At 39.0% G+C, this 15,725-nt stretch overlaps 1 protein-coding gene across 2 annotated transcripts in view; it reads left to right on the top strand.

Annotated features, from left to right (window-relative positions):
• The window catches only part of tpk1 (thiamin pyrophosphokinase 1), a 59,223-nt gene that overhangs the window by 24,573 nt on the left and 18,925 nt on the right, over nucleotides 1–15,725 (top strand). Inside the window, exons 6-8 of one of the 2 annotated variants that reach the window (XM_029529456.1) lie at nucleotides 2,607–2,702; nucleotides 11,052–11,198; nucleotides 14,861–14,972. In XM_029529456.1, coding sequence (XP_029385316.1) covers nucleotides 2,607–2,702; nucleotides 11,052–11,198; nucleotides 14,861–14,972 — 355 coding nt within the window. The remainder of the gene's footprint in view (nucleotides 1–2,606; nucleotides 2,703–11,051; nucleotides 11,199–14,860; nucleotides 14,973–15,725) is intronic. The other variant, XM_029529457.1, reaches the window with a different exon arrangement.

Raw genomic sequence — 15,725 nt, forward strand, 5'->3', positions numbered from 1 at the left:
CTTTCACACTCTCTGACATACAGGTGCTCACAGAGACACACTCATGCAAGCGCACACACAAAGAAATTTCAGTTAACCTCCTACGACCTGGCATCCACATATGCGGACATCACATTTTGAGTCTTCTAGACCACAATACAAAATTTTTCTCTACAAGGGCCTGGTGTCCACATATGAGGCCATTATACTTAGTGGTAGCAGAAGAGTATAATACATTACAGGTTAGATTCAACACTCCCGAAAGAGAAATTAAAAATGCATGCCATGCAAGAGTTCAGGTCTTAGGAGGTTAAAGCAAAAAAACAAAAAATACAAAACAAAAGCAGTCAACACTATCTTAAGCCTAAAATATTCACCAGCTATACAGTTATTGTCAGCACAGGTCACGTACTGCAGGGTGAAGCATTTTTGATTTATAATTTTTCTATTTATAAAATTATACTTATTAATGTTTTTAATTTGTGGATGTTATGTCCAGGGGCTTAATCTGAGTGGGGGGAAAAAAGCACATCTGAACCTGAATGGGCTCATGCTCCTCCCGAATGATCCTTGATTTTGCCAGTGCCTTCAACACACTAAGCCCTCAGCACCTCAGAAAAGCTGAAATCGTGCTACCTAAGTAGATAAGTGACTATTCAAACTTGAACAGAGTTAAGAAGCTCTTGTGCTCGAGACTCTCAAGGAGTTCCACCTGCAGTAACTAAAATATGCAGTCTGAATCATCATCAAGTGGATACAAGTGTGCAGTCTGACATGGTTTCAACTACAGGAGCTCTGCATTTACACACAGTCATCAAAACCCACAGCATGAGGGAGTCAGTCACATATTATAGTTAGAATTCACTTCCACCTTTACCAGGTTTGTGTAAAATTTTCTTCATATTAATCAGTAACTGTATCGACTTTGTGTGAGTCCAAGTAGACAGGAAAGAAAATTGGAAACGCCAATCAAAATTTTATCCATAAATCCACCTTGTTAGCTAAATTAAAAAAAAATAATAATAATAACAAAATTTTATCCAAAATATCTTCTACAAAACAGCTTGCAGATGGATAGTGGTGATTAGTGTCGGTCATAAAAAGCTTGTTTTAAAATAGAGATCCTACTAACGTGTGACATATGTCGACAGCATCACTGCCTGTAGTGCCGTGCCAACTCTCCCTCAGAGAAAAACGACTCTGTGACTGCCTCTGCTACCAGCATAAAGAAAGAACAAGAACGCCCCATCATTCTTTGTTCGTGCAGAATGGCAAGGTGAAATGAGGGCATGACATTCCTGCCTCTAACTGGCTGTGAGGAAGGAGCTAAAAATTACACGTTTCAGGGGGTAATTACACTGGCAAGCGAACGGAAGTTGCACCAGTATTTGTATTTGCATGAGAAAGGACTTTTATGTGCTTTCTCTAAAAGCAGTGGTACATAGCATATAAATGTATTTATACTAAATTCTATATAAATACAATCCAAGCAGATCTCATTACTCCTTAACACATCCTATATCATATAACCTCGCTGCATAACTGTGGAAGGCGGATGTTCACACCTAAACTCTGCAAGGTCATTGAAATTAAATGCTAGTTCTTGGAAGAAATGGACTTGGACTGCATACTTTATATCAAGCAAAATGCCAACCCAGGACCCTTGAAGAGAGGTGAAGCATGGTTCAACAAATAATAAATGCAGGGTGAGATGTCATATAAACATATACACACCATTGCCTGTACAATCTCTATGCTGACCCAGACTCATATACACATACAGTTTCAGATGTATGCACTGTACTTCACCATGCACGCAGACACAATCCCACACACAGTTGCACACACAGATACAGGTTGTTTCAGCTCTTCTTTTTCTTCTCACACCCCCCCCCCCCCCTGTCGCTGCCTGTAACATTAGTGCTTTTTTACAAATATCAAACAGGTTGCCAAAAAAAGGAGCAATACCTTTTTCCAAGAGAAAGAACACACTGTTATTGTAATGCTTTAGGAGCAGAACAATAGGAAAGTTTTAGGCGTTCTTTCAGAGGTTTTTTGGAAACTGTGAATAATTCTGCATAAATGGGAAGAAGAGAACAGAAAAGCATCCACAAGGGAGGGAGATATGAGGGGAGGCAGAGATGGGGAGAGGCGGAAAGGGAGGGAGAATGGATGGGATCAAACGGCACGGAGAACAAGTTTGCGCGAACTGACAATACTGTGACTGTACTGCTTGCACGTGTGTGGGGGTGCGTGTGAGAGAGAGAGAGAGAGAGAGAGAGAGAGAGAGAGGCAGGGAGCTGGTCTGTTTTAGGCGGGAAGTGAGAGAGAGAGATAGAGGGGGAGACATCCGGAGTATGGTTGTTTACCTGGATGCTGTAGTTTAGGGCCACTGACTGGAACCTCTACATTATTCAGCAACACAGCCTGCAGACAGCCAGACAACACTAAAACACTGATTTATACCACACCACCTCCCATCTCTCTTTCTCTCTGTTTTTCTGTACTCAGTTATCCCCCCTATCCCTTATCTCTGCCTGGGTTTTTGTTTTGTTATCTGTGTATGCATACATCGGTCTGATTGTGTTGTGTTATCTGTCTGCTTCCAATTTTCTTTATGTGTCTAGGGATGCAAGCTAATAGAAACAGCTGACCAGGATCTAACAGACTTCACCAAGTGCCTTGCAATCATGGTGGAAGAGATTCAGAGACGACATTTACAGGTAAACACCCCTTTCCATGCCAGACACATCCTGATATCATTTTTCACAGGATTTCGAACCATAGGTTTTTATAGATGCACAAATAGGGTCACATTTTAGGGAATCTGTTTATTTTCTTTGTTAGGGAGACTGGCATGAGAAGACTTCGCATTTCTCAGAGCACAGTGTGAAAACTGCAAACTGGAATACATCTTAGCTTGGCACTGTGTAAAGGTGACACAGTCTGCCTACACACTAAATGTCATGTGTCCTTTTCTGGACATTTCTCAAAAAAAAAAAAGTATAAATAAATATAACAAGTTATGATTTTATGAGGAGGCTATGTGCAGTTGGGAGCCATTTCCTAATGTGTCATACTATCGCCCATTAAACTACGATGTAATGCTGGTATACATTTTCATAATGTGAACAATATAATGTGTTAATTAGTGTGTTGCAGAGGTATCAATGGGCAAATCTCATTTTCCTTTTGTTTCCTTTATTTTCAGTCACTATAAACTAACTGTGAAATACTGTAGAAAGTCGAGCTGAATTTATTTATTTTTGTCATAATAATAATTTTATAATTTTATATTTTATATCAATAATTTTATTCCTTATTTGAAATTGCACTTATTGTCATATCAGTGCCACAAACTGTGGTTTTAAAACTATACTTTTCCAGTTACTAGTGGAACAAATAGATGTGGACATAGCTTTAGGTAAAATGAATAAGTAAAGTACTCCTCTCACTCAGCTTCTGAGAATTTATTGCTCTTAAGCAAGGCATTCGGTACTTGGTTATTTAAAATGAGTTGCTCTTAGGTCAATAGCACTGGACTGTTGTGCACGCTAGATAAATCCCAGGTGCACCTGTGAGTGGGTGTATGCATATGAAACAATGTGCTTCAGGAAAAGAACATTCATTCTCTGTCAACACTGTCTGAAGACATGAGTTGTGAAAAGTACGATAAGAACACTGACCACATTTACACCTACACATAGAATACACGTGTAGTTGTGACTTGCCTGTTTTGTAACAAAGTGCTTAATTTGTCTTGCTATCTTTTTAGTGTAAAGCATTTCCTAACAGCCCCATCTCATACATGAGCTACTAGTCAGAGTGAAATCCTGTGCCCAACCAGCTGCTGCAGAGCCCCCCACACGCACACAAACACACAGTGATCTGTTCCTGAGATTGACTAAATTCCTCCTCTCTCTCTCTCTCTCTCTCTCTCTCAAAATGTCAGCTAAATTGCAAAATATGTACATAGCATGGGATGGGGAAAACATGGAATACAATAAACAGAGAAGTCATTTTCAATATCAAAATTTAAAATTGAAATAATGAATTTTTAATTTTGTGGAGATGAGCAGTTCCATGGGAAGTGATCCATCTCTTTATCTGTCTTTTTTCCCTCTCACTTGATTTTTGTCCTTCCATTTTGTATATTTTAAGAATCTTTAAGGAGCATAGTGGGTGTTGCTACAATCACTGCCAAGTGTGCTAATCACTTCACATCTAAAGCTGATGAAAGACCATTGAGAAGACACCTAATGACACACAAGCACGCGTTTCAGCCCATATGCACCCTTGTTGCCACACTTGGCACTTGTTTTTTGGCATCAACACAAGCGATAAGATATATTTTTTCCTTCCCTTCCATTGTCCTAGCTAATATTGACTCTGGCTTCTAACTGACACTGAGTGCTTGTCTGTATTTCTGCCTGCAAGAGATTGGAGCCTGGCAATCAGTTTTTGATGCCCCGTAAGTGTGGCTCATAACGACTTTTTTGTTTGTTTGCCATTTTCCTCTTTACCTGCTATGACTCCCCCATGAACCTTTGCTACTTTCAACGCAGTGAAGAGGCATGGATTATATAAAAGCATAACTTTTTCTATTGATTCCATATCATGCCATGTAATTTTATCTTTTGCCTTGCATTCAGTAATTTCCATCCACTTAGCCTCTTTAAATGAATTACATTCATTGATGAAGTAATACTAGGGTGATTTGTAGATTGCTGAGCATTTTTCTCTTGTTTGAGCTGTTTAAGATTCAACATATTAGCCCCTGAATGTTTTCCTCTACACAGTGTAGTGCTCGATTTGGAGAATTTATCTCGCATTGACTTTGGTGAAATTCCAAAGAAGATATGCACATATATGTATATTTACATTTGTGTGTTTATGTCTGTGTATGTATGCATTGGGAAGTGTCTGTATATGTCCAAAATGTGCTTTTGTTTGCCATAGGCTAGTTTGTGTCTGTGCATGCATATATTGCCTGCTTGTGTATCTATTTGTTTAAATGTTGGCATGCATTTATTTATACCATAGTCAGGTGTGAATGTGTTTTCCCTCAGCTTTGTCCTAGTTAGCTCCTCTCCCCACTTCACTGTCGCAAGCACAGAGCTGCACCACTCATTTTATTTTCTCTCTCTTTCTCTGGTTATCTATTCATCATTCTTAATAAATGGAACTGGATTTTTGTGTTGATATTGAAGCCAGGCTTGCTTGCTCTAGTTCCCCCGGTCAATCAGTAGTCAGCAAGACAGGGTATGTTGAGCCAGCTTGTTAAATTTTCTTCATTCAGTCGTGAGAGTCTTTCTGGTCTGCTTTTTTTTTTTTTTCTTTTTGCCTAAAAACCTTGAACACTATGAATTTGATATCTGTGGCAGACATAAGTGTTGATAGAAAACAGAAGATTGGGCAAATTGGTGTATCAGTGGAGGTTAAAACAGTTGACGCAGCTTTCTGTTCATCCCTTCTCCTCTTTCTCTCTCAGCATTTTGTGCTTTCTTTGAGTTTCTCTGTTCTCTGAGTTGGACCGTGAGATTTGTAGTCACGGTCACTGACTGATAGACATCAGTGTCCAATGTTCATTAAAATTTTAATTGTTTGGTCACACAATGTGTCATAATACTGTGAATATGCATTAAGAATCAAAATGTCCCTGTTTGACTGAAAATTTCTATAGTTCCACACCTACAGATTATTTATATAGCAATTTTTTTCTTCTTTTTTTTACATGTTTTATTTGGCATAAATGTCAAAGGAATTATAGACGTCAAGGATAATGCAGTAAGGTGGAAAATTTATTTAGTTCATTAAGTAAAATAAAATAAATAAATACATCAAGAGAAATTGTCAGAAAACTGTGAACATATGTCTTGTGCATGCGTGCATTTGTGTGTGTGCATATTGCATAACAGGCGTTTTCAAGATAATTGTTACATTTGGCGGTAATAATGACAGTATGTGTTCCTCACTCTGTGACATGTAGTCGCATGCTGTGTAGACATGTAGGCTTTGCTGCATGTCTGTTGCTTATGTGTCCTTGAGGCCTGGGAGTGAGATTTGTGACTGAGAACTTCATTTCTGAAACTATACCAATGATAACATTGCGTCACACTTTTAAGAGAAAGTGTATTGCTGTCTCTTCCCCACCTGTCAGGAGTCTTTCCTGTGTCAGGGGCCAGTATATGTGTCATCTTCCTCTATGACTGAGTCTGTATTTGGTTAGGAACCATCTCTAGTGTAAACCTATCTGTCAATTACTATTTTATGGTTCAGGACCGAAGAATAATTAAATATGTTTGAAATTTTGAATTAGAGAATGTGATCTGCTGTAGTTGTGTCGGTGACAGGCACACAGCAACAGATCACCAGTCACTGTACTGTGACAGAGATTTTATTGATCATGGTTAAGTTAACTGAGAAGAGAGCATGCTGGAGTGCAGGATGTCTCATACTGAAGATGCTGACAGAGGCTGAGTCGTGCAGAATTGACGTGGCATCATGCACATCAACATGTATTGATGTTTCCTCTGTTGCCATCGATGTGGCTCTCCTCAGTTGCCTTAACCCTGATTACCACATAACTGGAAGTCTAAGAACGGGTTCAAGATTGCACCCACAGTACCACTAAGTCATCAATGAAAATAGAACATCTTTGTTGACATCTGTAACTACTGGTAGAAACAAAAAATTGCTGTTGAATATTGCATGTCCCAGAATTCTGAGGGCAGACATACAAACTGTTGTCATTTTAATGAAGAAGTCTGGTAATAATTGGCTTTTTCCCATGATCTGATTTAATGCTGCTCACAGAAGTTGGAGGTGTGCAGTCTGTCGCCTGCAGCTCCTTATTTAACAGCTCACTGTGCCTGCGCCTTCTCGTTCCATTACTCCCTGCAATATTTCAAACTGATCTGCTGTCAAAACATGCCAAAATTGACCATTGTCTTGTTCAGTAGACATGTTTTCGATGAATAATAGTGGAAAGCGCTTAACTCATTGATAAACACATTGCATTCCCTGACTTCATTATAAAGGTCGACCCATGTTGACTTCATTATGTCAAAGTCTATTCTTTATACCAGTTGGGAGCGAGCATTTTATTGTATAACCCCTTACTAAATAGATTTATTTAAATTAATTGAAAATCAATAAAACATGCAAAATGTTTATCCTTACTTGATGATTAATGAGTGTATGTGGAATGTAAACGTGATTTGGTGAACTGCCAATTCCACCTTTACTCAAGGCACTGCATCCCGTAAGGAGGGCCAGCCTGGTCAGGTCCATTTTATTTCCACTTTTATATATTTTGAAAAGAGCCCCCGGCTCTGGATCTGCAATTTAATCTGACTGAAGTTTAGTGCTGCTTTGTTTTACAGTTTCTGTCCTGATGCCACAAGGTCCATGTTCATGACTTGTTTTATTTTCGTGCTGTAATTAGGTAATCGAAGAGAAACAAATCAATCTTGATAGGATTATTTTCTGTTCAGGATGGCCAAGTGAAATTACTTCATACACTTTAGTGGAGCCATGTTGTAAAAATGCTGTCCTGATGAGACATAGGTCCATGAGAGTGACAGACAGCACTAGTCCCAAGGAATCATCAAAATGTGGACTTTTATCAAAACCTTTCATCCTCCTATTAGGCTTATACAGACCCAAACAGAAGAGCTCTTTCCCTGATTTGTTCACAGCATGGTTTTGAAAGTGTCTGTGGATTGAAGCAGAGGTGAGGTATAGAAAGGGCTGTCTAAAGGTTTGGCTGTCAGCAAGCCCCACTATGGCTGCACATCCCACTCTGGCATTCAATCTCCCATCAACAAAATGCTACCGGTAACGTGGCCTGATGAGACTGGATTACTTACTCATAAAAAGTCAACTCAAACGGGGGAGGATAGACTACTCATGTACAGATCTTTATCTACCAAGCATGTGTTTAACAACTTTTATGACCAACTTACACTAAATTTCTATCATTTAATCACTGCCATGACAAATCTGTTTCTTTTTGAGGTAGGTAATTTACTGCTGCACAGTTCACACAAGTTGAGATGTGATTAAAAAGGTGTATATGGTCATGTGCAAGACACAAATTGTTGGAGCTGCTTTCTTGTTAGCCACATAGGTATTGTGGAGCTACAGAGATGGCCTACTCTACAATTGATATTCTCCATATGTGAAGAACGACTTCTATTTTTGTTTGCCACAAGACACAAAAAAATGGGGCATGGCTCGATGAGGTAGCGTGGCTGAAACCCTGTCAGGCTTAGTTTCTGCGTCTACACTCCTCCAAATATGTGTTCTTGGGGCCTTGCACCAACACTTGGCTGATTTATAGTTGGTGTTTTCAGGTTAGGCTCTAGTTGATGAACTCTGGTGACCTTGTATCTGGTTGGCTAAGTTCTGGTACACTGGGCTGCAATAGACTGAGGTCTGCCATGGTGGGCTTTGCCAGTTGGCGGTGTTCTCTTTCTTGACCAGCGTGATGTGTACTGTTGTTTGTGGCTGGGCTGTCGTGTGTCTGTGGTGGGCTGTGGAATGGGATATACGTCAAAGTGGGGTGATGAGTGATTACCTTGTTTTGAGCTGCACTCTGTGAGGTGAGGGCCCTCTTTATATTATGGTGCAGGGCCCAGGAGAAGTCATTCTGGGGTAGCAGGGTGAGACAGTGAAGTAGTTACTTCTGTCACCTTTTCTTTTTACATCTGATGAGTATGTCAGAGTGGTCTCTGAGCAGCATGTTTCTCTATTTGTTCCCGGTTCATTGATCATGTTCGTGGATCCCAAGACAATCTAGGCTCCATTCATTGTCATTGAAATGGTTGTGGGTCAGTTCTTCCAATTAAGATAAATCACTGTGGCGTTCTCTACATTACAGTGCAAATCTATTTGTATCTGTATTTTTACACAGATGAACTAGAAGTTATCATGGTTTAGGTCTGAGAAACAACTTATAGTTGTCAGCTTTTGGACTTACCAGTTAGTTTGCTAGGTAGCCAGTTTTTCCCACATTTTTATTTGAATTTTGTTATCGCATTGACTTAAAGATTGCCCACTTTGTTCCTAAAATTCCTCAATTATTCTGTTTTATTGAGTTGTTCTTTCTGATTGGCAAATTGCATTCAAAAAGTGTTTCAGTGAATGCTTCAGTGAATTCACTTTTGGCATTAAACATCATTTCACTTAGCCATGATTGGGGTTTTCGTGTAAATTGGGAAAAAAAAAATTACACTTCATTTAGCATAAGGATGCAATATTGTAAAATTGTATGTGAAAAAAATTTTGTTTCTGAACACTTTGTGAATAAACTGTATGCCTCTTTCTCTTTCTCTCACTGTCTCTCATTCTCTCTCACAGAAGAGTGTGAGTCTGCCAGATGTTGAAGTAACCTCAAACATAACACTTAGCTTTGCTTTAACTCCTCTCGAAGCAGGAAGTTAGTTACATTACACTCAGTTCCTGTTAAGTAAGAAAATAAGTAACACTGCAGGAATTTCTAACTATCTATTTTAAAATGGGTTAATGCACGCAAAAACACATCTGTTACTGTGGAAAATTCATTTAGCTAATGTGATCAGACCAATCAGCAGCTGTAGTGGTAAAAGTAGTATGTTCTCAAACTTAGCGATGGTTGAACAGAGCAGTAAATTTTACGTGATTAGCTGCTACTCCCTGATGTCTAGCTGCATAACAAGCAATTATGGTCAACATTGGAAAACATGAGAGAGAATAATTACCTCCTACATTCAGTTTATTTATTTACAGTGTGGGGTTGAGGTGAAAACACTGAAGTGAAGAAAGGAAGACTGATGATATGTGGTTCATTTTCCATGATGGTTTGATTGTCAGTTGTCAGCGTGTGACAGTGCCTCTGCCCTCCAGACTCTGTTGGGTTTTAAAGCTGTCAGCACTGGTGCTTGACTGCTTGGGGACTTTGTGTTAGGATATAACTGCTGAGAACTGTAAATGTTATATTTAAGAGTAGTGCTGCTGCAATATTATGAAGAACCCTATTTTAGCTCTGAGATTGCAAGAAATGGCAGGGTAGTTCATGTAGTCCAATTTGCTTGCTAAATTAGCTTTTAACACGTTCACTTCTTAATTTAAGAGACAAATGTTTACCCTCGGTGTAATGGCTTGGATTCATTGTTTGATTTACCAATGATTTATTAATTCGTGTCCACTGTATTCCTTTTACTGGGCTCTGTGTTTAAAGCTCCAATTTTGCATGTTAATAATTTGTGGAAGGGTTTTTTCCAAATGAAAAGCGGAAAATCTATACTTCTGTAGTTGCTTCACAGAATCGAAGCGTAAAAATTCCCCAAATTCCCCATCCATAATTTGTCCACTGATCATCTTCCAGAATGTCTATGCCCCTTAACTTTATTAATTCAAAGTTGTTGGTTTTTTGTTTTGTTTTGTTTGTTTGTTTGTTGGTTTTTTTTGTTTTTGTTGTTTTTTTTCTTTGGGGGGGGGTTGTTAATTTTGTTGTCATTAAATTTTCAAATCTGTTAAAAATTTCTAATAGTTGGCCACTGTAGGTATTCACCTGGGGATTTGTTAAACATGTGATTATTAATTGCATTTTTCTTGTTGTCTATTTTCTTCTAAATGGGTCACAATTCAGAAAATGAACATCATGTTGTATTGAAGAAGACTTGAGACTGTAAACTCTCAAAAAAATTTACATCAAGTGAATAGTAGAGCCATTTTCCTATAGAATTCAATACGGTCTAATTAGTTGACCCTAACAGATCAGAATCAGAAATACTTTATAATCAGTTCTATTTTGCATACTTTCTATGAGGAATGCTGCAAATTTTAAAAGTAATTCATATATGTGCAGCTTCAGTAACAGTAAATTCAAATAGCCATAGCCACGCAAGTCTAATTATCTCTTTTTTTCGACAGCTTGCTTTTCAGAATCCAGCAGAAAAACACGTCATTAGCATACATTCGAAAGATTGTTTTCTCCTATCACTCAAGCAGCATCCAGCAAGAAAAACCAAACTACAGCCAACCACAGCATTTTTTTTGTTTCTTATTAAAGTGTTTGTTTTTTCCAGGTGGATGCCATAGTGACTCTAGGTGGACTTGGAGGCAGATTTGATCAAATGATGGCATCCATCGAGACACTCCACCACGCTTTATCTATGACACAGGTACCTGTGTTGATCATACAGGGAACCAGCCTGGCATGTCTACTCAGTCCTGTGAGTATAGCATAAGCACATGGTGCATCACCATCACATGTATACATGGACATTCCTTGAAATTCCTTGTGTGCAATGACTTTACCATTTGTCCACTGTTTTTCATTTAATTTTCTCCCTGAGCTGGAAAGCCAGAGTCTTTTTGTGTGTGTGGTTTTTCTCTTCCATGTTGTGGGTTGCAAATAAATAGTGAGGTCATAACATTTCTGCATCAGAACAAATTGGTTGTTGCATATATGCTTCAGTTTTTAAAATGTCAGCCTCCCATTCTTTCACTTTGTGCGCACCTAAAAGTGGACTTATTCTGTCTATATCTGTCTTACTAAAAACTGCACACATAGGCAGACCTACAGAGTGTTTTCAGTATGCCAGACTAGCATCCTTTTTTCCTTTGCTAACATCTCTCAACCCTTCTAATCATTCCTCTCACAGTCCTTCTCATCATTTTCTGTTCTATCTCAAAAATGTTCCTTTCCTTGTTCTGACTCCACCTTGATTGGAGATGTGAACACTTTGTTTCTTGAAGTAATCACTTCAAGAACACACACAGACACACACACACACACACACACACACACACACATATCCTCCACACTTTGCTGCTCTTATGCTGCCCCAATTTGCTGTTGTGAGAGTGAGTGAGAGAGAGTCTCTTTTGATGCTACCAAATTGTTTTTCCTCTGTGCCAGCCACTTTCTCATGCTCCTCAGTTGATTGAATTTACAAGTGGGTTGGGTATAGCCGCCCTTTGGGACACACACTGCTGTTTTTTAACCTTTTTTTTTTTTTTGTCTCCCCCCTCCTTTGTTTAATTTCTCTGAGTTTTTCAGGACAAACAGCTAACTGTCGCACTTGCTGCTGACTTCTTGTCATATGTTAACTGTGTAAACTACTTTCTTATGCACTCCCGCCCCAGTTCTTGTCATTATTCCAAAGACGCATTGTCATTTGCTGCTTCATACCTCGACACCTCCAATTAATCTTACTTCACTGAGGGTAAATTAAGCTCGTTTGTCAACGCAGCTCGGTTCGCCAGCAACTGATGAACACAGACGCCTGTACATGAAGGTGAACGCAACCTTCGAAAGGCCCTAGTACTATTTGTTCATGTTACATCTGTAATTGAGGTGTTTACAACTTTTTCCAAATATCCTAACCACCCATATTCCATGCAATCACAACTTTGTTACGTGCTTAGGGTTGGTATTTGGTGATATAATCACTACACACAGAGTTATTGTTTTACATAATCTAACATTTGCACATATCACCAGAGCTAATATACCTGTATGCATATGCATGTATATCATATTTTCTACTGTCTTAAGAAAAACTCTTTACATGCAACATATTTTTGGATTTTTTCAGGGAATCCTTATCCAAAACAAAAATAATGAACTATAACAAGTTAGGATCTGTAACCTGTTTGTTTTTCACGATGTCAAGCCATATTAACTTGTAACTACTTGTAATTTTTCTCTGCCACAGGCAACAAACAAAGTTTATTACTTGGAGTGGGTGATTGTTGCTTTACAAGAACATCTGCCACGGCTGTGTTCACAAGTCAAGAGGCTGTAGTGTGCTCTCTTAGCAGCACTGTGTCTTCAGGGAAGATTGGATTCCAACACCAAGTCACTTTGTGATAGCAAAGTGAGAGGACAGGGAGGGGCTAACTGGTTAGTTGCTATCTCCAGTCAAAAAAAAAAAAGACTTCATAGAGTAAAGCATTAACGCTGGTGTTCCCTTTCACATGAGATAGTTCTTGGCAAATAAATAACAGACACTCTAACTGTGAGGAAAGTTGTGGCTCTACTCTTCTATAATTTTGGCAGCACCTTTTTTTTTGTCCACTGTGCTGATTACTATGCAGCGCCACCAAGTCGGCATAATGCCCAAATTGCGTTTAGAAATGACCAGAAATCCACTGAGTGCAATGCTTAATATGAAATAACACTCAGAGTTTGTTATGAGCTGGAGCTAACACAAAATTTGATGGAGGCCGTCACCTGGTAATTCTCTATGCAAGAAAAAACCATGCTCAGACACGCTGTGATTTAATCAAGGTTCTGTCTGTTTGTTTTAGCTTTGGTTTCCCATAAGAGGTTTCATATGGGAAACAAGTGTTATTATGCTATCTTTGGGAAATGTGTAGAAGGCTTGTATTTTCCACAAATGGCTCAGGGCATTGCATAATTCTCTTGTCTTTCATTAAATTATGGATAGGGACACTGCAAGGGTTCCAGGCTTGTTAAATCAGAGTCCCTACATGGCAAGAAGATGTTTTAATCTGTCTAGGTCCCAAGGTGATGCTAAATATACTAAATTTGGATATGAAAAGAAAAGAAAAACTTGTGCTGACTTCATCCATTTTGTTTGCTTTTCCCTTCCTGTCTGCTCCATTGAGACTCACTTGGCGGCGCGAGCAAACCCACATTTCCTCAAGTTCGTATTTTAGCCCCTGAAGATGCTTAAGAAAGTCCTTTTCTCAGTAGGAGAGGAAATTCACTGCGTTGTGTCAGCCCAGTCCATGCTATAAATCACTCCATAAGTACACACACTCTAGTTCAAATTTACAAGCTTGTTTACCTGATGCCCTTTTGAGGAGTGAAACTTGTCAAAGTGAGTGCTGATTTAAATGATAAACTGTTTGCTGGAGCAAGCAATTGTGTGGCATTCAACTCTGAAACATAAACATGAGGTGAAGAACTGACCTACTGTGGTCTGTTCTGTCCTGAAGTAAATATTTCTTGTAAAAACTGCAAGAAAACAAAAGGTAGTTCCCAACTTTGTTTAAATTTCAGTTGTGTGAAAATGTTGTGTCCTATAGAACCAGATGTAACAACACAGAGAAGTAAAAAGACATGTTCATATTTATTATTCTATTACTATGAAGAAAAAGCACATAGGGTTGATTGCACATTGCTTCAAACATGCTAATTTTGATTGGCAGTATTTTCTTTATGTGTGTTTTTTTTTTTTTGTTTGTTTGTTTGTTTTTTTATCCCAGCATTAAATTGTTATAGAGATAGGAGGTTACAATTAACTTTGACCAAATTGAACCATGAGACACGTATGAGAGTAGAAACTGGGTCAGCATAGGTATGTTTAGCACGTCTTCCTTGGCTGCATGTGTCTGTTTATATGCAGATGCACACATATTTACTCTGACACACTTGCACAAAAACAGATCTGACGGATCTGAACGCTAACCATCCTCACCATCACTGATAGCTGTTTTTTCTGAGCTGCTAAAATATGCTATAGAATATAGTGTCCCTGATGTCAAGAGGAATTCAACTGAAAATATTGCAACCAGTGTATCCAGCTTCTCTAGTGAAAATCTGCTTCTAAACACATTTATGTACCATCAGAACAAAAATCTTTGGCTCCCTATGACAGATTAAATATAATTGAAAATGGCAATGTATCCTTATAAGTGTGGGTATGAACTGAAATGGGTCGCAGATTTGACAAGCGCAATCATTTATTTTAATGAGCTTTGTTCCCTGGGCAGAGCAGCTAAGTTTCCCATTTGGGGCTGAACAGGTTTAAGAAGTCTTGTTCTGCATTTATTTTCTGTTTTAATTCTTTTCACTGTAATTTCCATTGACACAGACACCATTTGTTTTTTTGCTTTTTTCCCCCCACTGGTGTCATGTCAGCAGGGCAGCCACAGACTGGAAGTTAACACCGGCCTGGAGGGGGACTGGTGCAGTCTCATTCCAGTAGGTGGACCGTGCCAAACAATCACCACTGGTCTCAAGTGGAACCTGAGTGAGTTCTTTCATTTCGAACATTGAAACAGACATGACTAATAAAATAAATTTGTCTCTGGCTTGTTACTAAAATATGTTTGTACGGAATCAGTAAAATTTACTTCTGAGAAGATGCAAATAGAAATTACTTATGAAAGTTCACATTTGATTGTGAAAACATGGTAAAGGATGTCAAATGCACATAAAAACATGTCCAGAACAAAGGGAGTTGTTGTGAAGTAAGTTTGTTCTATCTCCATTGAAGGGGGGGTGGGGGGGGGAGTTTTGGTTGTCCGTTGAGAAGGTAAGTGCTGAGAATGACCTACCCCGTTCTTGACACGCAGTCGTTCGCTGCCAATACTACAACTTTGATTCATTGTGGAAATAACATCCAGTGAATTTTGCATAATGAGATTCTGTGAAGTACAGGTGTTTCATTTGCTTTGGTCAAATGAGGCTGCATTTTTAATAGATGTTATATATCGAAAACACATACTGCCACAATGAGCTTTTAATGTTTTTGAATACTGAAAATCAAATCAGACACCCATCTGAAGACCCCTGTGGTACTACCCCAGTCCAAGCCTTATAGCCAGCTGTGTTCTTAATGAGTTGGCACAGACCGAACCGCCGCCCATATGAGGGGAAACCTGGACCTTCTGTCAGTGGGGTTGCATAATGTGTCTGCTTCCTAGTGGGAGTCCACTCATGGCATCTCTGTGTGCACGTGAATATTTCAGGGTGTCTATACCCTCGAACAAGCACACCTGCG

The sequence above is a fragment of the Echeneis naucrates genome, chromosome 20, assembly GCF_900963305.1.
Source record: "Echeneis naucrates chromosome 20, fEcheNa1.1, whole genome shotgun sequence".
NCBI classification, from domain to species: Eukaryota; Metazoa; Chordata; class Actinopteri; order Carangiformes; family Echeneidae; genus Echeneis; species Echeneis naucrates.